Below are 23,635 nucleotides of genomic sequence, written 5' to 3'. Positions count from 1 at the left end.
CCTGTCGGCACACAGCAGAGCCCCACAATCCTCACCGCACTCGGGAGCCACGCAGGTGGCTGGAGTCCGGCCGTCCTTCTTCTTTCCTTTCTCATCATCAGGTTTCACTTCCTGCTTTCGAAGGGACTGCCAGACCCACACGATGGTGTTGAGGTCTGGTAAAATCTAAAAGGGAAAACAAACGAACAAAAAAACAGTCACATTCAACAAGGGACAGAAACAAATGAAATGAACCTACTAATAAGAAGCGGAAACAAAGGGAGGATTCGAGCACACGTGGGTGTGTGTGAGTGTGTAAGAGACGGGGTGTGGGGGGACACAGGCCCACATCCTCTGTGAGTTCTGCCCTGTGCTGACTCCCGCAACTGTATGGCAAGGACTTGGTGGAAAAACAAGCACCCATATTTACAATAAAACCCAAAAATTCATTTGCCTGAGCAAGACATTGGGAAAAGGAAACCAGCTTTCGGGCCCCGCCCAGCATGACCCTGGCTCCTTTGGGGCAGGAGCCCCGTCTGCAGACAACGACTGCCCTTACTAGAAGAGGCCCCGGGAAGGAAGACATTGAGGGGCCTCCCAGCCACCCCCACTCCGGGCCCCAGTCCAATGTGCACGTGGCAGCTGGGGAGGGAAGAACCATCCACTTCCGAGGAGCCTGGAGGTCCCAGGAGCACCCGAACCCTCCAGGGCACTGCGTTTCACACCCAGCCTCCGTGCTCCCGGGACTGTCTCTTCCCCTGGTGTGCTCGCCTGTGACGGCTGCAAGGAAGGCTCCAGAACCTCGTCCAGAATGGCCACCGCTGCGGCTGCGCCTACCTTGCTCAGAGCTTCTCTGAAGAGTCGCACGAATTCCTCCATCAGCGCGGCCGTGTACACGCCTGACCCTTGCCACACCTCTTTATCCAGGCAGTGGTCGATGGTTTTCAGTGCTCTTTTCAAAATGACGGAAATAAGGGAGAAAGCAGTGTGTTTTACCGATTTGCTGTCCAACTGGGAAGAAAAAGAGGTAAATCCACACGTGTGGAGGCGGCACTGGAGGACACAGACCTCCCAAGCCCTGGGTCTTGCTGGCCCTTGCCTCTCCTGGGGTCACTGGCAGGGAGGGCAGCACGAGCCGGGCAGCCTAGGGACCCAGACCTCCTGACCTCCTGCAGACCTTGCCTCAGCAGTGGCTAAGGAGATGGCAACTGCAAGGAAAATCTGATAGTTATTTTCAGTTCTGTTTCCCCCTCTTTTTTCGGTCTTTCCCGACAGCCACCGAGCTCACGCAGATGGTCCACATCAGGAAGAGTTCCTCTCTCAGCAGAACCCCACCAGGCCCTGGAAGAGCTCTCCATGTCGGGTGCCCCAGTGACAAGAAAAGGCCCCACGTCCTGAGTAGGAAAAGCCACCTCCAGGCCTGGGAAGCGTGCAGCCCGCAACCCAGGCCTCCAATAACCAGCCTCTCCACTGGGATTCAGAACGACACCCAGGAGCCTGAGCCGAATCCTCACTCACCGCACAGACAGAATAAAATTCAAGAACCTGAGCTATTACCAAAACAAGGGTACCTCCCGAGAGATGCAGTCCCCGGCCAGCCCGGGGCCAAGTCCTTTAGGCCCAGGCACACCTCAGGCACAGCACAGGCTGGGACGCACCGGCCAGGCCACCATGGACTGACAGGCTGGTGACACAACCACAACACCCCCTTCCCCCTGCCTTCTAATCAGCTGGGGGCTCATTTCACATGTACGCTGGACCCAAGAGGAGCATGACCTGAAATGCCCTAGGCCAGCAACGACTCCCTCCCCATAATCGCTTCAAAGGCAGGACCCAAACAGGGGTTCATGGGCCCACGCTGCCTCCCAATGATTTCTTTCCAGTTTCTAAAATAAACTCTTTTCTTGGTGATTCTGAAATCAGAAATTATGCTATTATAAAATTCCGGATAATACCGTAAAGAAAACACAAACGTGGAACACACACACGGAGTCCACGGTCATCACGCCCACGTCGCTGCCCCACCGTCACAGTCAGGAAGGGCCCACCGAGGACAAGACAAAGCCATGCACCTGCACGGGATGGCGGCACTGACAGGACAGAAAGGATGTCCCCTCCTCCACCAGCAGCCACCCCATCTGGGGAGCAGACACCCCGGGGGCTCCCTCCGCGGTCCTGAAACGGCAGTCCGAGAGGGAGCGGCTGGCCTTCCATCCCAGATTGCCTGCGGGAGCCACTCGCAGGGGGCAGGGACACGGCCACAGGCAACGCAGTCTTCCACCCAGAAAGGGGCCGCATCTGACATCCGCCCTTCAGTTCTGTTTCCTTAACAGCCCCTCAAGATCGAATAGTCTGTGCCTCCCTCCAGACTGATGCGCAAGTGAGCTAGGTCCTCACTGTGGTTATTATGATTTGGCAACCAAAAGAGAAGGCCCTTCTGCCCGGCCCACACCGGCCTCCTCCCTGTTCCTCGCCCACAGCCCACTCTCAGCACAGACCCCAGATAAGCATCAGAAATGCTGAACCCCACTGCACACTCTCCCAGGGAGTCCTCACCACTCTGCGCCGACTGCCCGTCACTGCCAGGGCCCCCTCGCCCCAGTGTGACCCACCACGGCAGACCCTGGTCCCACTGTGTTCACGCGACAACCCAGCCAGCCTGCAGGGTGGGGACTCCTCCTGCCCCACAGACGCCACGTCTGCCTCCTCCAGCTAAGACTTGAGGCAACCTGGGAACAGGAGGGCCTGGCAGAGCCCACGACCCACGTGTGCCAACAGCTCACATCAGTTTACTTAAGGCCTCGGAGCTGTGCTGAAAGACGCATGCGCCCCTCAGAACGCAGCTTCTGCAGGGACTTGGGGACCTTTATAACATATAATGACAGGAAATTTAATTTTTCTGTGAACGTGTCCGATTTTTTCCATGAACTTGTCCTCCCAAGAGGACAGCCTAAAACAGCTGATCCTCCAAGTTAACATTCCCCAGAAATTTTAACACTATTCACTTTCACCACAAAAGACAGGATCTGCCAGGCCAGTTTCAGTCCTACCCCATCCACAGATCCTTAACTAATACTTTCTTACACAACAGTGGACTGCAGCTGGACACACTGCCCTGTGTCCGAGTCCAACAGGCTCCCACCCTCGGGCAGGTGCAGGGAGCCATGCGGGGGCCTGTGGTCTGGCTGTGCTGGAGCAGTAAAATCAGCAGCTGGGATGTTCCTCAGGCTCCAGTGCCTGGCTGGAAAGTTCCTGGCTGGAATGTTCCTCAGGCTCCAGGGCACCTTGCCCAGGTAAGTGCATACGGAAAGCCTGAGGCTCACTGACAATACACCATCCAATAAATCCAGGCAGGCATTCTCAGAACGATCCCCACAAAGGTCAGTGCGGTGAACAGGAGAAAGTTCCAGAAGAAAGGCAACCACTTACATTTAACGCCTGGGTGAACATGATCTTATTGCACACCAGGGGCACGGTGGTCACCATCACCATGGCCAGGAGCCGAGGCAAGGGGATGAACTCTCTGGTCTGAAAAGCCCGGGAAATGTCCGGCTGAGCCTCATAGATCTATGAACAAGAGAACAGAGAATGAGGTGGTGCGGGTTCCTTTTCCGAGTGGAGGCTAACCGTAGGCACCCCACAGTGAAGCTATCCCAATGAAACAATTGCAGTGATAAAGGTCCAAGGCCGCCGAGGAACAGGGTCCGGAAGATTAACCCCTAAATCTACTTATTAGATAAAAGTGAGGTCACGAGACTGTTTGTTATCAGGATAATGACCTTCAGAGCAGAGCCCAGCCTGCAGCCTGGGGAGCCCCTTAAAACCTCTGATGGCAAGTAAGTCACTGCAGGAACCAACAATCGTGTTCCTCACCAGCTACTGCACTTGACGGGCACCTGATAAATTATGTCATCTTTTCAATATTTCGTGACAAGCCTTTGAGGTAGTGATATTTTACACTAAAATAAAAAATGTTACTGGATGACAAAATTGGACGTCAATAAGGTTAAGTGATTTCCCAGGGGCAAGCGCCTAGGGAGCAGTGAAGCAAGGGCTCGCATCCAGGCCTGCAAAGGCCAGGTACTTGCCCCTGCCCTTCCCTGGGGAGACCAGCACCATAGTACCTCCCCAGAGGGGTCATGGCCACAAGGCTACCTTCCCCAGAATGAGGGGCAAAATGCCTCCTTCTCATCCCAAGATACACATGGGGATTGTATGCACACACACCTGAGAGATAAGAGGGAATACTTCAAAAAAAGCTTGTTTTATGGATAACGCCATGCCCAGGTCGAGGCACAAGAAAACAATCCTAGATATTTCACCAGGAAGCAGGCCACAGATCAGAGCTTAACTGAGCCTGGCAGTACTGCCAAAGAATGTGCAGCAGGTACTCCCACTGTGGCGGGTAAAAGGAGGCCGAGGTCTGAGACTAGAAGGACATTAACAGGAGCCTGGGTGGCTTGGCTGATTAAGCGGCCGACCCTTGGTTTCGGCTCAGATCATGATCTCAGGGTCCTGGGATCGAGCCCCACATCGGGCTCTCTGCTCAGCAGGGAACCTGCTTCCCCCTCTCTGCCTGCTTGTGATCTTTCTCTCTCTCTGTCAAATAAATAAAGTCTTAAAAAAAAAAAAATCTGGATGAAGGAGAAGAATTCAGCTTAATAGATTCAAAAGGCATCCACCTCCAAATTCAGCTCCGTTAAAAGCAGAATGTCCTCAGAGGACCAGGACACCACCCTGAAACGATCTAAATTACCCCCGGGAGAAAGGCTAAAGGAGTTCTCTGTCCTAAAGTTCATGGGCATTTCACTCTCTCTCCCCCGCCTGGCCACCTCCCCAGCCCTGCTGCTGACGCTGGGCCCACCACCTAACACCCTCCACAGCAGCCGGGCTATTACCTTGTTCAGTAGTTTGATGTTATTGGACCACGTGGACTTCGCTCTCGGGAGAAAGGAAAACGTGACTTCCTTGAAGTACTTGTTCAGCAAGTCTGGGCACACCCTGAGGATGCCCACCACGAGCTCCGACACCAGCTCGTCGTCCGCGGCGGTCTTCAGACCCAGCAGGAAGTGCAGGAGGGTCAGGTTCCCACCTCTGTGGGAGAAGGACAGGAGAGGAGGGTCTACAGAGAACTTGAGAGCTGGGGGTGATAACGCAGCTCCTCGAAATCGCCCTCGGGCAACGCAGCCCTAACGTAACTCAAGTGATAGCCAAATCGCACCTGTGACTCGCCCTCGCAGCACAAGGTTTTCATGGCCTGGGGGGCGCTCGCTCTCCAACAAAGCGCTGGAATTTCACTCCTCTATTGCTGAGTGGCTCAGAAAGTTTCCACTTTGTCCTGTTGGCCATCTTTCCTTCCCTCCCTCAGTTCCATTTGACTTTCAGGAGGAGGAAAAAATGCCCTCTCTCTCTACACCACCCACCTACCAGTCTGCCCAGCGGTCAAGGCCAGTGTAAAGAGAGGGCCAGACCCACAGGGAGGAATCCACTCCCAGAATTTCCCTATGAAATTTTACTGACCTCTTTCCTCCTACGGCACATGAAAAAGCACGTAGGTAAATTAATATACCTGGGAGTATTAAGTATAAAAAATACAGAGGATGTGTTTTTCTTCTGAAAAGATTTTTTTTACATGGAGTGCTCATGAGCTGCCCCAAGTCCACAGTGCCACAAAACTATCTCTAAAACAAGACAAAATGGCACAAGGTTTTTCCACAGATTTTCTGCCTCCTCTGTTTCTAAGTTATTTCAAATTCCTATGCTTTTCCGTAGTAGGTGCAAGAAGATAATACAGGGAACAAAATCTACTGTATAAAAATATTAAAAACTTGTCCCAAAGTAGGCAGTTTTCAAAAGTATAAAATCATAAAAAGAAAAACCAGGAAAACCCATGGACATTAAAACTTTCCCTAGGAAGTCATAAAATCCAGAAAATCTGAGAATTTACCATAAAGCATGCCACGCTGATAGCTTCTAGGATCTTCACTGTTCTGTACTCTCTTATAAACCAAAACTAAGATAAAATATGCAGCTTTACATACAACAAAAAAAATTTCAAAAATTGAATCAGAGTATAATTTTGATCAGAAACCTATCCTTCAAAAAGCTCAAAATTCTTGCGGTGCCTGGGTGGCGCGGTCGGTTATGTGTCTGCCTTCGGCTCAGATTGTGATCCCACAGTCCTGGGATCGAGTCCTGCATTGGGCTCCCTGCTCGGCGGGGAGCCTGCTTCTCCCTCTGCCCCTCTCCCCGCCCCTGCTCATGCCTGTGCATGCTCTTTCTCTCTCTCAGATAAATAAAATCTTGGGAAAAAAAAAAAGTAAAATTTTTAATATGAACATTTCATAAGCAAAATGGTTTGTGCTGTCAAAGGAACACAACGCTAAATCTACAAAATGTACTATAAATACTACAGACATCCCCGTCATTTCAGTCAACAATGTCATCAAATGAATGACACTGCTATTGACACAGCATGCAACCCGTGCTGGCCACCGCTCCTGCAGTTACCATACTCTACCTCCTTCTGAGGTGGATGCCAGTTTTGTTTCCATTTTACAGATGAGGCAACAGAGGCGGTGAGAAGTACTGTGGAGGTCTCAGAGCTAACTCCAGAATCTCCTCTCTTAACCTCCATGCCAGGGGCTGGCAAATTATGGCCCACCCTCTGTCTTTATAAATAAAACTTTATTGGAACAGTTACACCCATTTATGTCCACAGCCGCACGGGTACTCTGATGGTCACGATGCAGACTAAATGGCACACCAAGCCTGAATACTTACTATCTTTCCCTTAGAGAAGAAGTTTACTAAGCCCTGCTTACGCCAGAATTCCAAACAGAATTCCAAACACCCAGTGTGCCGGGCACTGTCCTGGGCAGACCAGCCTCTTGTTCTCACTGATGCTCGTCTACTGGGTGACCAACAAGTAAATAAATAAATGTGCAAGGTGGCGGGACGTCACCGTCGAAAGCAAGAGCGGGCAGAAGGGCAGTGACAGTGGAAAGGCAACTTAAAGGGCTGCCAGGGAAGGCCTCTCGGAGGTGGCGACACGTGCAGGGAGCCCTGACTGGAGTGAGGGCACAAGCCTTAGCAACTATGGGGCGACCATAAGGACCACACACTTCAGTTTTCTCAAAGCTTTTCGTCCACGTCCCCACAAACATAATTCCCTTCCTCTCCCATGAGGGCAAACATTTGCTTTGGCCCCTGGCTTCAAAGAACTGACATACACCAGAACTTATTTGAACGGACCTACATCCCACAAGTTGACTCATATATGCTCATCAAATGATGGTCGATTTTATGGGTCCTACTTAAGGGGAGAAACACATGTGTTTGAGGCATCGCGTTATCTGCTGTTACCTCTTAGCAGGCAAGTGAGCTGATTTTTGCTGATGAGAGAAAAGGTACACTATCATAAAACGAGGTTAAAAGAAAAAAATGATGTGGCAAGTTAATTCATAATAACCTCAGAATCAAAACAAGTCACAAGGAGAGAGGAAAATTTTCACCGTATTATCCTATTCTGAAGAAATCAGTCATCTTTTATCTGGGTGAAACTAAACCAAACCATCTGTAACTTTTTTATAATAAAATGTTACAGAGGTGAAAAGAAAAAAAATAAGGCTATTCACAATGACCAGAAAACATACCCAATACTTTTACTGTCGATGGGAAAAAAGCAGGTTGATAAATCCGACGGTAGGCTATTTTGGTTATTAAAAACTAGCAACAGATACGTATTATAGTGAGACTAAAAGAAAGTCTAAAAGGACATAATCCAACCACCAGCTGTGGACTTCATTTCCTCACTCATGAAATGTCACCATCATCGTGCAACATGAAACAAAGTGTAAAAAAACCAACTTGTGAAAACCTTGCTCACTAGCAGCTGCTTCTGAGGAGAGGAAGGACTATTTTGCTGTTACGAGGATGGGCTTGGAACCAGATTCCCTGGGTTTAAATCTGAACTCTGCCACTCACAAGCTGAATGACCCGACCTCTCTGTGCCCATTGCCCTTACCTGCTAAAATGGGGTAACGGTGGCTACCACCTCAGGACCACGCTGAGGCCTGCAGAGCGGCCCACCCTCTCTGGGGAGGTGAATGTTAAGACTTATCCTCAGACTCCACTAACGCCACAGTGTGCAGCGAAACCCGCAGCCCCTCGCTGGGTGAGACAGCCCTAGTCGGTGTCTAAGTCAACAGCTACCCTGAGCCCTGTGCCCTGAGGGCAGTATAGAGCAGCCGCTTTCTGGGTCTCCAAACGTTCATCCCTAAGAGGAGTTCCTCAGTTGTGAGCCACCACCATCCCATCATTCCACAGACTTCCCCAGGGGAGTCACGGACAAACGCGACGATTGCTGAGGGACACACACTCGGGGTTCACCAGGGCCCCGCCTTACCTGCCGAGGGTGCCAAGAGACGCGTCATAAAAATTAATCCCGTGCTTGAGAGAACAGCACAGATCCATCAGGAATGAGTGAACAAGCTCCCTCACCATGGTTTTCCCTGCATCCTCAGCAGAAGCCTGCAAGGGTTTTTTTTTTTTTTAAATTCAATGACAAGCTCAAGTTCATAAGCCTCGGTAACAACTACAGAGTAAAAAACTGGACAATCCCACACATCTGACGATGACTTAGAGCTAACATTTTAAACACTTGGTATCATTCAAACACCAATTCAAACATCCATCAAGATTAAAAAAAACTCAATACAAGGACTCTAGAAAGAAATAATAAATTAAATAAACAAGAAATTAAAGAAAAAAGCAAACGAGCTCATACAGAGAACAGACTGGCGGTTGCCAGAGGTGGGGGGGGGGGGGGGGGTTTGAAAGAAATGGATGAACTGTTTTTGTTCTAAATAAAAACTGAAAAAGAAAATATTTCCTTTTCAAGTTGGACAAACGGAGTTGCTAGAACAAGAAAGCACAGACAACCAGACATTTCATGTCATTTCTTATTGTTTCCAAGCACTTGGCAATGTGGGTTCTCATTCCAGTCTTTACAGCTGCCCCTTGCGTCTGGCAGGAGAGCAATGACCCACCCCCCCACCCCCCGCCACCCTGCACACGTAGCAAATTGTGCACGGCACAGCTGAGCTCCCCGATGGCTTAGCGAGAGCAGGGCAGGCCAGCATCGGCCCCTGTTATTAAAAAGTCTCTCTTTACACCATATACTTCAGTTACAAAATCATTTTTTTAAGCTTCTCTTTGCTTGTGTGCTGTGATACTGGGGACGAGTAAGGAATAAATACGGTTGACCTTTGAACAACACAGGTTTGAACTGCACAGTTCCGCTTCTGTGGACCGCTGGCCTCAAATACAGCACAGTACTATAAATGTATTTTCTCTTATGATTTCCCTAATATTTACTTTTCTCCAGCTTCCTCTAGCAAAACAATACAGTATATAATACACGTTAACATACAAAATATGTGTGGATCCACTGTCTATGTTATGGGTAAGGCTGTCAGTCAACAGTTGGCTATTAGTAGTTGAGTTTCTGGGGGGAGTCCGAGGTTGCACACGGATTTTTGACTGCACAGGGCTGGTTTCCCTAAACTTGAATTTGAATGTCCTCACCTATAAAGGAGAACCATTAAGGAAAAAAAAAAAAGATTAAAAAATACTCTTAAGAGCGGCAAGTTTAAACCTGTATTTTTAAACGAGCTTAAGAATGACTTAATTTCTCTTGTTCTTTTGAATAAAATTCCACATTTGGGAGTGTTTTTATGAAGCCTCCGAGGCTTCCTGGTCACAGAGCGTACAAAACACGTTTAAAACAAGAGGACGTGGGCAAGTCAGAGAGATAAAAGGAGGTAAAACACAGGGCTCTTGAGAGGTAAATTACTCTAAAGTTCACAGGAAGTCTGAGCGCTCACCACTCTGGCCAAGTCCATGTTCAGAAACACCCTGAGGAAAACTGAAATGAGGAAGATTAAAAGGTACATGGGCCTCGGGTCAACTTGAGATCAACTGGTCTAATTCGACACTTGAGTAACGATTACAAAATAAATTACACATGTCAGGAGGTGAGGAAATTGGGGTTTTCCTAGACACTCAGGATCCTGAAGTGAAACCAACAGGCCTTGAAATTCCAAAAGCTGGTACGGAAAGAACGGAAAGAAGGAAAAGAGGATGCCAGTGAGAGGAGGAAGAGACCCTAGATCAACACCACACGTGTACTGGGCAATCCCGCAAGGAGTAAGACCAGCATGTCATTCAACTAAAGGGAGTAAGAGTTTCCTCTTTAAGGGGAAAAAAAATCTAATATCATAATACCTCAGAGATTAGAGAAAAAATTCTTATAAAAAACATAAAACTTAAAAGATCCTATTTCATCTAAGTGGAGAATTAACAGAACTACGAGCCAAGAGAAACAGATCAGATGGGAGGCCTTTTTTTTTAAGGCGGTAGATTCCTCAGCCTCCAGCTGTGAGGACCACACGCTGACGTCGAGGTCAACTCAAACCCAACAGGACAGTACCTTGACATTCTCCAGGCTCACGTCAACAATCCCGTTCCAGCTATAGAGAGCTGCTATGTGGTTCAGTAACTGCCCGGTAAAGAATCGCACCTTCTGGGTTTTGGTGATATTTTTATTGTGAACTACCTGAAAACAATAAAACCAATCAATTCCAAGGAACTTGATTTTTTTTTTTTAAGATTTTATTTATTTACTTGACAGAGATCACAAGTAGGCAGAGAGGCAGGCAGAGAGAAAGGAAGGGAAGCAGGCTCCCCACTGAGCAGAGAGCCCGATGCGGGGCTCGATCCTAGGACCCTGACACCATGACCTGAGCTGAAGGCAGAGGCTTTAACCCACTGAGCCACCCAGGTGCCCCAAGCAACTTGATTTTTAAGAGTGTTCCTTGTGTCTCGTTGTTACAAAAATCATGTAGGCCTATGGCAAAATGTGTGCTCAAAAAAAAAGAGAAACATGAAAAACAAAACTCAACATCCTTCAAACCATCCTAGGCCACGCACAGTTGGCACGGCGGTTCATCTCCTTTCCGTGCCTCCCCCGCCACCCTGCAACATGTAGTACATGTGCGTACGTACTGTTTGGTTTAGGTTTTTTGCCTCTTTGAGACTATACTTATAGTTTCCTGCCTACTTTTACTTTTATAGCATGAGCTTTTCCCACATTATTAAAAAATCCTTTAGAACCTCTTTTTGGAGGGCTGAATATCACTCTAGCCCCTGAATGACCCTAATTCCACTATTCCCCGGGGTGGGGACCATTAGGCTGTTTCTACTCTGGCCGTCATCAGCATCTTTGTACAGAGTCTTCCCTGCATCCCTGATCACAGGCTTGGAAATGGGACACCCGTTCTCAGCTCCCTCCAACACCCACTCCCAGAACCTCTGGGGATGTGGCCTGGGTGTGTTCCAGATTTGCTTCCTGGGTGGTTCTCAGGGAACCTGCCACCACCCCCAAGTCTGGGAACATTTTTAAGACCTCTGGTACATACGGCCAGACCTGCTCTGACACTTCCTCCAAGAGAGCACCTGATTCAAAGCATCTCTGCTAGCACTGAATCTCACTGTTATAAAAGGTCAGGGCTAACTTGATAGGTGAAAAAAACCCGTATCTCCTGGATTCTCAACGTCCGCACTAATGATGTTTTGGCCCTAATAACTGGTGGAGGGGACTGTCTTCTGCACTGTAGGAGGCCGAGCCGCATCCCTGGCCTCCACCCACTAGATGCCCCCGGACTTCTCCAGCCACGACGACCCAAAACGTCTCCAGACCCTTACAAATGTCCCACGGTGGGGAAGGGGGGTGGTGTCACAAAACCACTCCCAGCTGAGAACCACAGTATTAAACATACTATGCCAATTAGCTATTTTTATGCGGACTGCCAGTTCGTGGTTTTCACAACTTTTTCTGTTGGGAGGGTCATAGACTTTTTCTAAATGATCACTTAAGTTGCTTCTGTATGGAAGACAGCGATTCAGCCCGTTTTAAAATTCCTACAAGATGCTTGTAAGAGGCAGAAAATGCAAAGTAATTCAAAATGACATTTTGGTAGGTGTGTAAATGAAAAACAGCTGTAATTTACGGCTCACAATTAATCCAACGGCTTCCCGTGAAATAGTGAGCAACAGGTTTTCTCCTGATGGGATGATACAGCAGCGTTAAGAAACAATCTTCCATTCCACCTATACAACAACCCCTGTGTTCTAAGCCATTATAGCTCTAGGGTCCTGCCAAATACGGGAGCAGACCAACGACAGGAACACAGAGTAAAAACACGTTGTACCTTTGTTTTCAGCGTGGATAACAAAATATTGATAGTAGAAATCCTGTCCTCCTTGATGCCTGAGCTAAAAATGCAAGGAATAAATTCTGCAAGTAAAAAGTTCAATGCATTAAACTCAAAAATATTTTGAACGTGAGAACAGATGCAAGAACATTACTTCTTAAAATGGTACAGCACACATGCTATTTTCTTCCCCCTTTTTTTTAAGGTTTTGTGTTTTTTCAATTCTACAAGTTCACAGTAGGATAACCACTTCATGACATAGGAAATTAGTATCCGTAGGTAAAACAATGATAGAATCATTAAAAAAGTTCAGAAGTTCTGGTGTTTTACTTTTCTTTTCTCACATTAAGTTAAATAAAATTAATTCTGTATGAACCATTTGAGTGTATGGCATGATCACAATTTTGCTAAATGTCTCCCTTTGCTTAGACTTAATCAGCTGTATTTTAAATCATTTTATTGACTGGGGGCAGAATTCGGGATGATCTGTTTGCTTTCTTTTCACACTTCTGGATCCCCAAGGACTCAGCCACCACAGCCGGACAGCACACACTAACATGCTGGTGACACTGGGCAGAAACATCCCAGCAGTTATAATTTCACTTGTTCCACTGGTGCTCAGTGGGTACACCGACTTTCTACGAAAGCAAAGTCATTCTCGAAAGAAGAAAAATTGGAAAATACCAGACAAACCGAAAATGAAATCTGCAAGGAACCATCACTCTGCTACCCTGAGGTTAACACTGTTAACATCTGGGCTACTAGTTAACTGTTAACCTTCTGCTAGAACCTGTTGCATTCATGTTTTTATTAAAATGGGATACCCGACGATTTCACAACTGAGTTTATATCCAATCACATACTGTTAAAGGCTGGCGTCAGGAAGTGTATTTCTACCCCAGTTTCAACTGCTGCTTTCACGTCAGCACTAGTCCTCAGTTCGCGCACTCAGTCCTTTGCTGGAGGACAGTTAGAAGTCCAAGTTTCAGCTAACATGAGAAAACAGCCCCTAAGAAAACCTCTACTCGCCTCCTTCATTCTTCCCTAGACTAGACATGAAATGACTGATCGAACCTTTTTAAAGTTCTGATGCCTCTGGCCAGAGTGCATTGCCAAAACACGAACCGAAGTGCACCCCTGCCCCGTTAGCAGAGTCCAGGAACAACCCCCAAATCACCGTCCTTTAAGGCTAGACGGCGGGGAGGCCTCAGGGGAATGCTGCAGAACTTCGAGCCCTGGCAGGAGCCGGCCACAAGCAGGAAAGGTGACTCGTCCACGGGGCTACTTCCCCAGGGCAATGCGGCTCCCCGCACCGATCAGAGCTGACGACATAGAAGGTGACCAGCACCCACACCCTATTCTTAAGTGGTCCCTGGCAATCACCTGGAGAGAGCTCAGGTCTCCCACCCTGGGGGAGGTGAGGGAAGGGCTGGAGATGTGACCACACGGGGCCACAGGGATCACGCCGTTCCTCCAACAACCCAGAGCTCCGCAGGGACAGCCCCCCACCTGCAGACAGGGCTCGATTCCGGGGAATCGTGCAGAACGACGGCCATGTGCTAACTGCAGCCTAGGGCTGCCACTTTGTCTTACAGAAGCTCTGGATAAAATGCAAGTGGCCCTAACAGCCTGGCTCTAAGGGGACAGCCACCAGAAAGCGGCCCAGCTGGAACTCTTTAGCTCTGTTAGCGATGTTCTGGTAACACACGGCAAAGCTCCTGAAGTCATTAACCTTTAGCTCTTCAAACCCAGTTACTAAAGAAAGCCAGGCAGCCAGGCTACGGATCTGTGCAGGGTTTGGAGCCAGAAAGCCTCCTTCGTGTGGGGGAGTCTCTGAAGCCTGCATCCCTCCTTCGTTAGGACATCGCTCGGCATTCCAGAGAGCAGTGCAGGAGTCCCTCGGCCACCCCCGAACGGGACTGACTGAAGCTTCGCCGCACGCGCACCCTTCAAACTCGAGCGCGACTGCAGAAGCCGCAACCTGGGCTTTTCAACCTGGGAAAAATGCTTTGCGGGAGACTTTCCGAAACCAGTCGCAATCAGGCTTTGCTATGAGACAAAGAGGCGCACCTACCTTTCAACTCCAGCACTTGCACTATCGTGCTGTCGTCGCCGGCGATGAGAAAGGAAAGAGCGAACTGAATGTAGGCCAGCCGGACGTCGTGCATGCCCTAGGGGACGAAGGAGACCGCCAGTCACTTGTGTATCCACACACCATCCCCAGAGGAAGCAGGGACTTGGCGGCTCACTTGCCCTTCCCATCCCCGTGGCAGAGAGGCCTCCAGGCTTGTGCCATCAAAAGGCTCAGAGTCTAAAACCAGAAGTCATCTGGGTGCCCGGGTGGCCCAGTTGGTTAAGCATCTGCTTTCGGCTTGGGTCATGATCCCGGAGTCCTGGGATCGAGTCCCACATTAGGCCCCCTGCTCAGAGGGGAGTCTGCTTCTCCCTCTCCCTCTGTGTGCTCGCACACACACTCTCTCTCTCAAATAAATAAATAAAATCGCAAAAACCAGCAGTCACCTCTCTGTGGGAACCTGGGTTTTTTTCTTTGCTCTTTCCCCTCCACCTTCTGGTCTACTTTTCTTGCTCTTTCTATAAGTTTCTAAATACAGAAGTATGGAGCGCCTGGGTGGCTCAGTGGGTTAAGCATCTGACTCTTGATTTGGGCTCAGGTCCCAATCTCAGGGTCGTGAGATGGAGCCCTCCACTGGGTTCCCCCGGGGCGTGGAGGCTGCTTAAGATTCTCTATCCCCCCCCCCCGCTCCTCCCACTTCTCCCTCTCTCAAAAAAGGTAAACGTCAAGAAATGAGCCAAAAGTATAGAAAAAAATTTATTGAGATGTCTATCTGAAATACTGATTTTCATTCACTATGCTTAAAAGCAACAGCATAATGGCTCACTGCTTAATATACACAGAAGTATGGTTAAGTATAGTTGTGTTCCCTCCCCCCCGCATACATGACCACTTGTGGTTTATGGACCACTTTGGTATAGAGCAGAAGATTCTCAGCCCATCTAGACCCCATCGACTTCACTTGCCAGTGAAATCATGCACACATTTTGAAAATCCAGAGCCAATGGAAAGACCAGTGCTGCTTTTGCTGACGCCAGTGAGGTGGTGTCTGGGTTTTATCAGGTAATATAAATTCACACCAAACACCGAAACCCAGACGCTGCCGTATTACAAACCCAGTGTGGCCTTCCTCGGACGGCCATCTGCAGGGTCCCGCAGGATGCAGCCATGACCCAGGCCAGCAGGCATCCTGAAGGAGGGCCCACCAGCCATGACCACTTCCCAACACTTCAAGGGAAGTGGCGGGGGCCATCCGATCAACTTTCCCTCCCAGTAATTTTTTTTTTCTTTAAGATTTTATTTATTTATCTGATAGACAGAGATCACAGGTAGGTGGAGAGGCAGGCAGAGAAAGAGGAGGAAGCAGGCTCCCTGCTGAGCAGAGAGCCCGATGCGGGGCTCGATCCCAGGACTCTGGGATCATGACCTGAGCCGAAGGCAGAGGCTTTAACCCACTGAGCCACCCAGGCGCCCCTCCTTCCCAGTAATTTTAAGACGCACTGTGTCTCGTCATGTTTCCCACCCTGCTGGCCGGTCACGCGCGCTGCTCATCTGCGGTACCAGCACCAGCTCAGACACTGGGGTCCTGTACTGCTTCAACGGTGCTCTCCTCCCCACTTCAGTTATTTCAAAGATACCTTAATTTGCTGCCAAGAAATAAGTTAATACCAAGGAGAATGACTGCCCTGGGTGCCTGGAAAAGATTAAGAAGTCTGCCTTCGAGATCATTCCATCCTGGTTAGTAGTGGCAGTGTAGTGGTGGTGGTGAGAAGGAGGAGACCAATGTCATTTACTGAGCACTTACTATACATCAGATACCAAATCAAAGGCTGCACATCTGTGACTTCACTTACTCCTTATAACAGCTTGAGGTGGAGATGCCTTCTATACCCATTTCACAGATGAGGAAAGAGATTTTAAAACCTCATTCAAGGTCCCACAGCTACTAAGTGAGTATGCACTAGAATCACAAAGTAGGAAACAACTGTATACACTACTTCACGCCTGACTGTACGTCTGACTATAGAGAAGTGCTTTCTTCTCAGAGCTTCCAGGCCATTTACATTTCGCTTGTTGTCAAGATGCAAGGACCACACTTGGAACCACTTAGGCCTCTATGTAAGTATTTAATTAATTCTCTCTCATTTTGTCAGATGTATGTTTTTCAGGGAGAAGAGAAAGGCCATCGGACCCACACTCAGCCACATGCGGACAGAGGCCTCGCACACTGACTGTACTCATGGGTCTCTACCTCTGTCCATGCCCCACAGTATTTCAGCAAGGCCCATCAGACCAACGCTGGCTTGTTCCAAATACACCAAGAGCTCAAAACTATCCTCCCCATTCTGGGGACTTCCCCTGCAGACCTCCTCACAATACGGAGTTTGGGTACAATGGTCACTAAAGTCTTGAAAATGAGCTGCATTTCCTCAGAATACCAGCAGCATTTCAAAGCCTTCAAAAACTCACCAATACAATGTTGTTCAAACACCAATTATATTCAAGATACCATAATCTCAGGCCCAGACAGGACACAAAGATGACTAAGATATTGTCCCTGTCCTCCAGAAGCTTAAAGTAACCATGGCTCCCAAGCTATCCAGATGTCACCTCCTTGAAAGAAACAGGTCAACTAATTCGAGCAGTTAACCTGCTGTCCTGATCTATGTATGCCTCGTGTTTCAAAAGAATGGTGAGATGCCAAAACTTGCCAGTAAGATTAAATTAGGTTCTGTGCTTTGCTAGCTAGTTAGAAAGGTTCCACAAGTTTTGGGTTTTGTTTGTTTGTTTTTGCTTTTTTTTTCTGTCCACTTAAGTACTGGAAGTCAGGGCTCTGGAATGCAGGTCCCAGTTATGTGCCATTCGAGATCTTTCTATCCTGCTTGTACACAGCAGTTGGGACTAGATGCCCTTGAGGGTCCCTCCAGCAATATATTTTGAACTGACATGAAATGTAGTCCTCACCTCCGGTATCCATCTTGTATATCCAGCCAACCCCAAATTTCAGGTTCCTGACACTGTGAACAAACCAAGACCTCAAGAGAGTGCAACCGCCGCACTCCAAGCAGCCATGACCACGCCTCCCACTCATCACCGCCACCAGCCCCCCCACCCCCGGGCCAGACAGCCCCTCACTGTCCCCTGGGCCTCCACCTTCCATCTCCAGCAAGCTCCATCAAAGGCAAGAGGTCACATGCCTACTCCTCATTCCTACCCCATGACTTCACAGTGCTATTATCCAGGAAGAAAGCATCCTGAAGTCTTTATGGCTTGTTCTGCAAAACAACGGTCTAAAATAGACCAAAACATATTTGGTAAAACTGCTCTTTGGCAAACAGTATAAACAGTGCTTTCTTTGGCTGCATGAAAAAGAACCATAATCCTCTCTCTTCTTGAGGCTTTAATAATTCCCTCTAAAATGTTAAAACACACTTATTAAAAAAAAAGACCTAGATATCCATCAGCTTCTTCAAAAACTAAACGGAATGAAAAAAAAAAAAGCTGGGGGGAGTGTAGGGACAGAAAACTCAATGACATGAAAAAATTTAAGAAACAGACCCAAGAAACACAATAAGTAGCCCTTGTTTGGATCCCGATTTGAAAGACGAAGTCTAAAGACAGAGAGTGGGGGGAAAACGGAGACCGAGCTGGGCATTCGGTGATATTAACAGGGATGAACGGTATCCGGTACAGGGATGGTACTGTGGTTTTGTGTTTTAAAGGTCGCTTTCTGTTAGAGGCCACACTGAAACATGCATGAGGGAACACAGTTCTCATGTGGGATCCGCTCTATCTGACCGCCTCGACTGCCCCCAAACCAACAACACATGGCAGAGGTGACTGCGTCTGCAGCTGGAGGACAGGTACGTGGGGGTTCTCTGTGCTGCTAATTTTTAATGTCCCCAACATTCGTGTGTAGGAAAAAAAATTAATGTCTAAAAATCATTCCCAGGGTGCCTGGGTGGCTCAGTGGTTTAAGCCTCTGCCCTCGGCTCAGGTCATGATCTCAGGGTCCTGGGATCGAGCCCCGCATCTGGCTCTCTGCTCAGCAGGGAGACTGCTTCCTCCTCTCTCTCGGCCTGCTTCTCTGCCTACTTGTGATCTCTCCCTATCAAATAAATAAAATCTTTAAACTAAATAAATAAATAAAAATCATTCCCCACAATGAAATATTTAATGTACATCCTAAAGTAAAAATACTTTTGTCCTGACAATAATTTCCATTTTACAGACCAAGGAGACATAGTATATAACTTGCCAAGAGGACCCTGCGGTGAATCGGGCCCACACAGCCTGCAGCCGGCGCTCCTTCCCTCGTTGTGTCTGTCTCTTGTGGGTGGTCAGGGTCCTGACATATTTTACATCCAGGGCTGAGCTGGCTGAGGTCAAGAGAGACGGGGTGGAAGTGGGAGGGGAATCTGCTGGATAAGTACGGGCAGGCCGACTGCCAAGTGAGACCAAAGACCCATGACATCTGCCCTAGTGTGCAAACAGCACGCAAATTCTTTTTATGAGGAACGCATTTAACTGTCAGCAGCCGCTCCTCAATGAACAGAATCTGTTGACACATCCATAATGTGTAAATAACTCCTGATAATAAAGACGAGTATCCATGAGACACTAAGACCTGGAATTTTTTCCTCAGAAGGACACCTTATTTGTCGTGCCGGAAAAACCCTAACTCCAGGCCTCACAGCCTCACAGAGCCAGGAAAGTCACCCGGTGTTATGAGGATTAACTTCCAGTCTAGGACCTGGCAGAGTGGAAACTTACTAACTTCCTGAAGAGTGACAGAACAGGGCGCGGGAGTAAATCACGCTAGCGGGCTTCTCTACCTCAGCAGACAGGCTGGCTGTCGGTCGGCTGGCTGTCGCTCCGCTGTCTGTGCTGGGGAAAGGGGGGTGGGAAAGGGGGCCCCGGCTGTTCCCCGCACGGCCGCGCCAGCAGCGAGGCCTGAGACAACCTGCAGCCGGCACACGGCCCCTCCCTCCAGCTTCCGAGTCCTCAAACTTGTGCTCCTCAAGAACCTTTCTAAACCCCAGTGGAACTTCCAGAGCCACCCGGAAACTTCTTTTGTTAACTGCTCTCCTGAAAACCATTTCCACTTCCATTCTCTTTGGCAAAATCCAGCACCCAGTCATCTGACTTACTGACGGGAGACGCGGGAAACATTAAAAAGTCATAAATGTGGGGCACCTGGGTGGCTCAGTGGGTTAAAGCCTCTGCCTTCGGCTCAGGTCATGGTGCCAGGGTCCTGGGATCGAGCCCCACACCAGGCTCTCTGCTCAGCAGGGAGCCTGCTTCCTCTTCTCTCTGTGCCTGCTTCTCTGCCTACTTATGATCTCTGTCTGTCAAATAAATAAATAAATAAAATCTTTAAAAAAAAAAAAAAGTCATAAATGTCCTCTTGGATGATGTCACTTGTTTAAACTTTCAAGGGATTTCTCCAAAGTGGACAGATTGGAACAGGACTGGGACGCCCCACAGGGACCACGCCATAAGGCACATGGAGATGATTTCCTTTACTCCGTGAAGACACTCACAGGCCAAGCACTGCACGGCTGAGCCCCCAGAGATGCTGTCCTCAGATGTCCCTGTCGTTCAGGCTCTGCCATACATTTCTGCACACAGTGGCCTCCTGCTCCACCCATGTGGGGACCAAGGCCAGAGAAAGAACGACAAACAAACCACCGTGATCCTCCAAAGGGAAAAGGAAATACCCGGGAGGTACGAGACGCTCAGAGCTCCTCACCTTGGAATCCCTCTTGGATGCCAGGGTGTACAAGGTCTTTTTATTCAAATCAAAATGGCTGCAGACGTCCCTGGCAGCCTCGGAACCCTGGGTCACCATGGCAGCCATCAGGTTCAGACAGGCTCGGGCCATCCTGCAGAGGAACAAGGAAATCAGGCATATTAGAGACAGCAGAAGCACAAAATCAGCTGTGCTCCTGGCTGGGGTCTGCCATGCCCAAGCCAGAAGAAGGAAGGAAAGAGACATGCAGACGTGCTTTAAAAAAACAAAAACAAAAACAAACCACGATTTAACAAAATCTCCAAATAAAGCTTAAAAGCTGGCTGACAAGAATCCAAGAATACAAAATATGACACAAAGAAGATGGCGGTTTCTCTCTGCAGTAAGTCGTCCCATAACCGGGCGCCCCGCGGCTCATCCCCCACAAAGGCAGGGTGCAGGGGAAGACTTCTCCGCAGTGCGCATCTCCAACAGTAAGCTCTCAGCGGCCTTTCCATTCCATGGCCACCCGGCATCCGTGGTTTACTGAGCACCCACCACACTCCAGGCACTGTTCTAGGTGGTGGAAAACTGCACCTTCTAGAACAGTCAAGGCCCCCACCTGCACACCCCTTTTATTCAAGTGGACAGAAAGAGACAGTCAACAACGGACATGGAGTATTATGTCAAATGTCCAGCTGCACAAACAGACCTACAAACAGACACTTCTGTCCACAAACCAGCGGACAGAAAGGGACAGTGGACGGGGGAGGTGATGAAACAAGGACTCCTGGAGACGACGCTTGCTCACCGCCAGGTCCTAAAGTGGAGAGGGAGCGAGAGATCACCATGGAGAACCACCGGGCAGAAGGCCGGGCAAGGGAAGGAATGTCTGCAGTCTCGGGTTCCCACGACAGCAAGGGGACAGCAGGGTAGGAGGGGGACGGACGCACAGTAGGAGTCAGCAGACAGCGAGGGGCTGGTCAACAGGGGCGACAGGGGCAGAGCCACCACCCCGAGGGCCTCAGAAACCGCTCAGCTCTGCTTTCCGAGTGGAGGGAAGGTCAAGTGCACTCCGGGACAGCTGAACGCAGACCCGGCCCGTGGCCAGTCCTGCCGCAGAAGGGCAACTTGCCTGTAGCCCGAGGCATACAGGGACTCGCAGACGAGCTTCATGTGATTGTTCATCAGCTTCTTCACGATGTTGGTCCCCACAACGTGAAAATGGGAAAGGTCGCTTGCTGTCCGCAACAGGATGGCCTCGAAAACCTGGAATATTAGTAGCATCTGCAAAGACAGGATTGAAACGCTTACCAATCAGTTCCTTTGTTTTTTGCCTCAGTACCTATGTTCCTCTTGTCTTAGCCACAGACACTTTAAAACCTTCAATAGATCCTGAGCCAGAGGCGGGAAGGTGGCAGCTTAGCGGGAGGCTCTGAAGACCCCGGGGCTGTGGAATCAGTCTAGCTCCCACAGTCCAGCTAAACAGAGACTTGCTCGCTTACAATTACGCCAAATGAAATGAAAAGACAAAATTTCTACTCGTGGCCAGGCCTCACCGCTTTGGGGATATTCAGGTCTACAGCCTTACAGCAATAACCCTGAGATTACAAGAGGTTCATAAACATCCCGAATTTTGAATCTCTTTGGAACCAGAAAACCACAGTCAACTCAATATATGTCTGCAACCACGACACACGGTTTCTATCTATTTCCTCTTTGTTAAAGCAAATCACATCAAGGGGGTACTTGACCCGCTCAGTCCGGTAGAGTGTGCGACTCCTGATCTTGGGGCTGCCAGTTTGAGCCCCACGTTGGGTGTAGAGATAACTTAAAAACAAACTATGTCAAAACCAAGTGCATTTGGAGTAAGAATCTACGATCCTTCCTCCTGGTATCATCCACCAATAAGAAGTGAGTGCTTTCCACTAAAATGCTTTACGAAGTCATGGTGCAACACTGAATGTATTCCTATAGCACAGCCACAAAGCACGGTCTTCTCTAGAAAGCTGGAAACGTCCTAGAAATTTCTATCCCATCTCTCTCCCTCAAGCTTAACACAATAGTGGCATGAACTTTGCTCCTCTTCAGCAAGCCAGGTAAGGAATAACCTACTTCACTTTCAGGTCGCTTCTCCCCACTCAGGAGCTGGAACATCTCGGCACACTCAACAGAAATCTTGATGTAGCCTTCCACAACATCATACGCGTCTTCTCGCGGGAGCTTCTTGGCAGCAGCGACAAACGCTTCCAAGGCTGAAATAAGAATAATGTTCCAATTTAACAGGACCATCTCCTGAGCAACACTCACAAGCCAGAGGCGGACCTCCGGCCGGAGCATCCAGGTGACTTGAAGTGCCACTTACTGGGAGGGAGAACACAGCAGCGACGTGGAGACGGGGACGGCGCGGGTTCTGACTCGGCCTTTTCTCTAGCCCCAGTGAGGGAACAGGCAATGGCTTTCAGAGGAACCGCTTTAGAACCCAACCCTTCTTGATGCAGTGATCCTCCCTGAACCTGCCATCGATCCACTTCCAGCCACCCTCTGGGTCTTGACCAATCGAACCCTGAAATGCTCCTCCCACCGCATGGGGGTAAAATCGGAGAAGAGATAAAGAAAATGTGGTATATCTAGATCTATATGTAGATCTACATACAATGGAATGTTATTCACCCTGAAAAGGGGGGAAATTCTGCCTTTTCCAACACGTATGGACCTTTGAGATCACTGAGCAAAATAAGTTAGAGAAAAACAGATACTGGATGTTCTACTTATATGGGGAACCTAAAAGAGCCAAACTCATAGAAAAAGCCAGCAGAAGGGCACGTAGGTGGATCAGTCGGTTAAGCGTCTCCCTTCAGCTCAGGTCATGGTCCCGGGGTCCTGGGATCAAGCCCCAAGCTGGGCTCCTTGCTCAGTGGGGTGTTTCTACCTCTCCCTCTGCCCCTCCCTGTGCTGGTTCTCTCTCCCTCTCTGAAACTGACAAATAAAATCTTAAAAAAAAAAGAAAAAGAAAAAGAGCAGAACGGTGGTTGCCGGGGGCTGAGTCAAAGGGTTCAAACTTCCAGCTATAAGATGAGTAAGTTCTGGGGCACCCGGCTGGCTCAGTAGGTAGAGCAAGTGACTTTTCATCTCGGGGTTGAGTTTGAGCCCCACATTGGGGGTAGAGTTTACTTAAAAAATAGTAAGATGAGTAAGTTCTGGGGATCTACTGTACAGCATGGCGACTATAATTAACAGTACTGTATCATATACTAGGAAGTTATTCAGAGCGTAGATCTTGAATGTTATCGCACACAAAAAACAGTAATCATGTGAGGGGGTGGAGGTGTTGACTAAGCTTATTGTGGTAATCATTTCACAGTATACGGGTGTCAGCAGCCTACTGTATACCTTAAACTTCCACCAGTTATGTCAATAATATCTCAATAAAGCTGGGAAAAGAACAATACAAAAATAACAATGGATGCAAACAAAACCCTGACATCTGTCAATTCCTCTTTTCTGATCTTTCCAACAGGAGATCTCATCACAGGAAGTTATGAGAACATATCAACAGGGAAAAAGAATCCAAGA

General features: G+C 48.7%; 1 protein-coding gene across 1 annotated transcript in view; it reads right to left on the bottom strand.

Annotated features, from left to right (window-relative positions):
• Positions 1-23,635, bottom strand: part of URB1 (URB1 ribosome biogenesis homolog) — a 68,561-nt gene that overhangs the window by 43,169 nt on the left and 1,757 nt on the right. Inside the window, exons 2-12 of the mRNA XM_032865434.1 lie at positions 22,175-22,314; positions 21,195-21,346; positions 20,081-20,213; positions 14,329-14,425; positions 12,252-12,337; positions 10,472-10,597; positions 8,387-8,511; positions 4,878-5,073; positions 3,409-3,546; positions 817-990; positions 36-165 (exon numbers count right to left, since the gene is read on the bottom strand). Of these exons, the coding sequence (XP_032721325.1) occupies positions 36-165; positions 817-990; positions 3,409-3,546; positions 4,878-5,073; positions 8,387-8,511; positions 10,472-10,597; positions 12,252-12,337; positions 14,329-14,425; positions 20,081-20,213; positions 21,195-21,346; positions 22,175-22,314 (1,497 nt within the window). The remainder of the gene's footprint in view (positions 1-35; positions 166-816; positions 991-3,408; positions 3,547-4,877; positions 5,074-8,386; positions 8,512-10,471; positions 10,598-12,251; positions 12,338-14,328; positions 14,426-20,080; positions 20,214-21,194; positions 21,347-22,174; positions 22,315-23,635) is intronic.

Source organism: Lontra canadensis, unplaced genomic scaffold (assembly GCF_010015895.1).
Source record: "Lontra canadensis isolate GAN:19392208 unplaced genomic scaffold, GSC_riverotter_1.0 scaffold29, whole genome shotgun sequence".
Taxonomy (NCBI): domain Eukaryota; kingdom Metazoa; phylum Chordata; class Mammalia; order Carnivora; family Mustelidae; genus Lontra; species Lontra canadensis.
The sequence above is the reverse complement of the archived record's forward strand: the minus strand, read 5'-3'. Positions and strand labels throughout refer to the sequence as shown.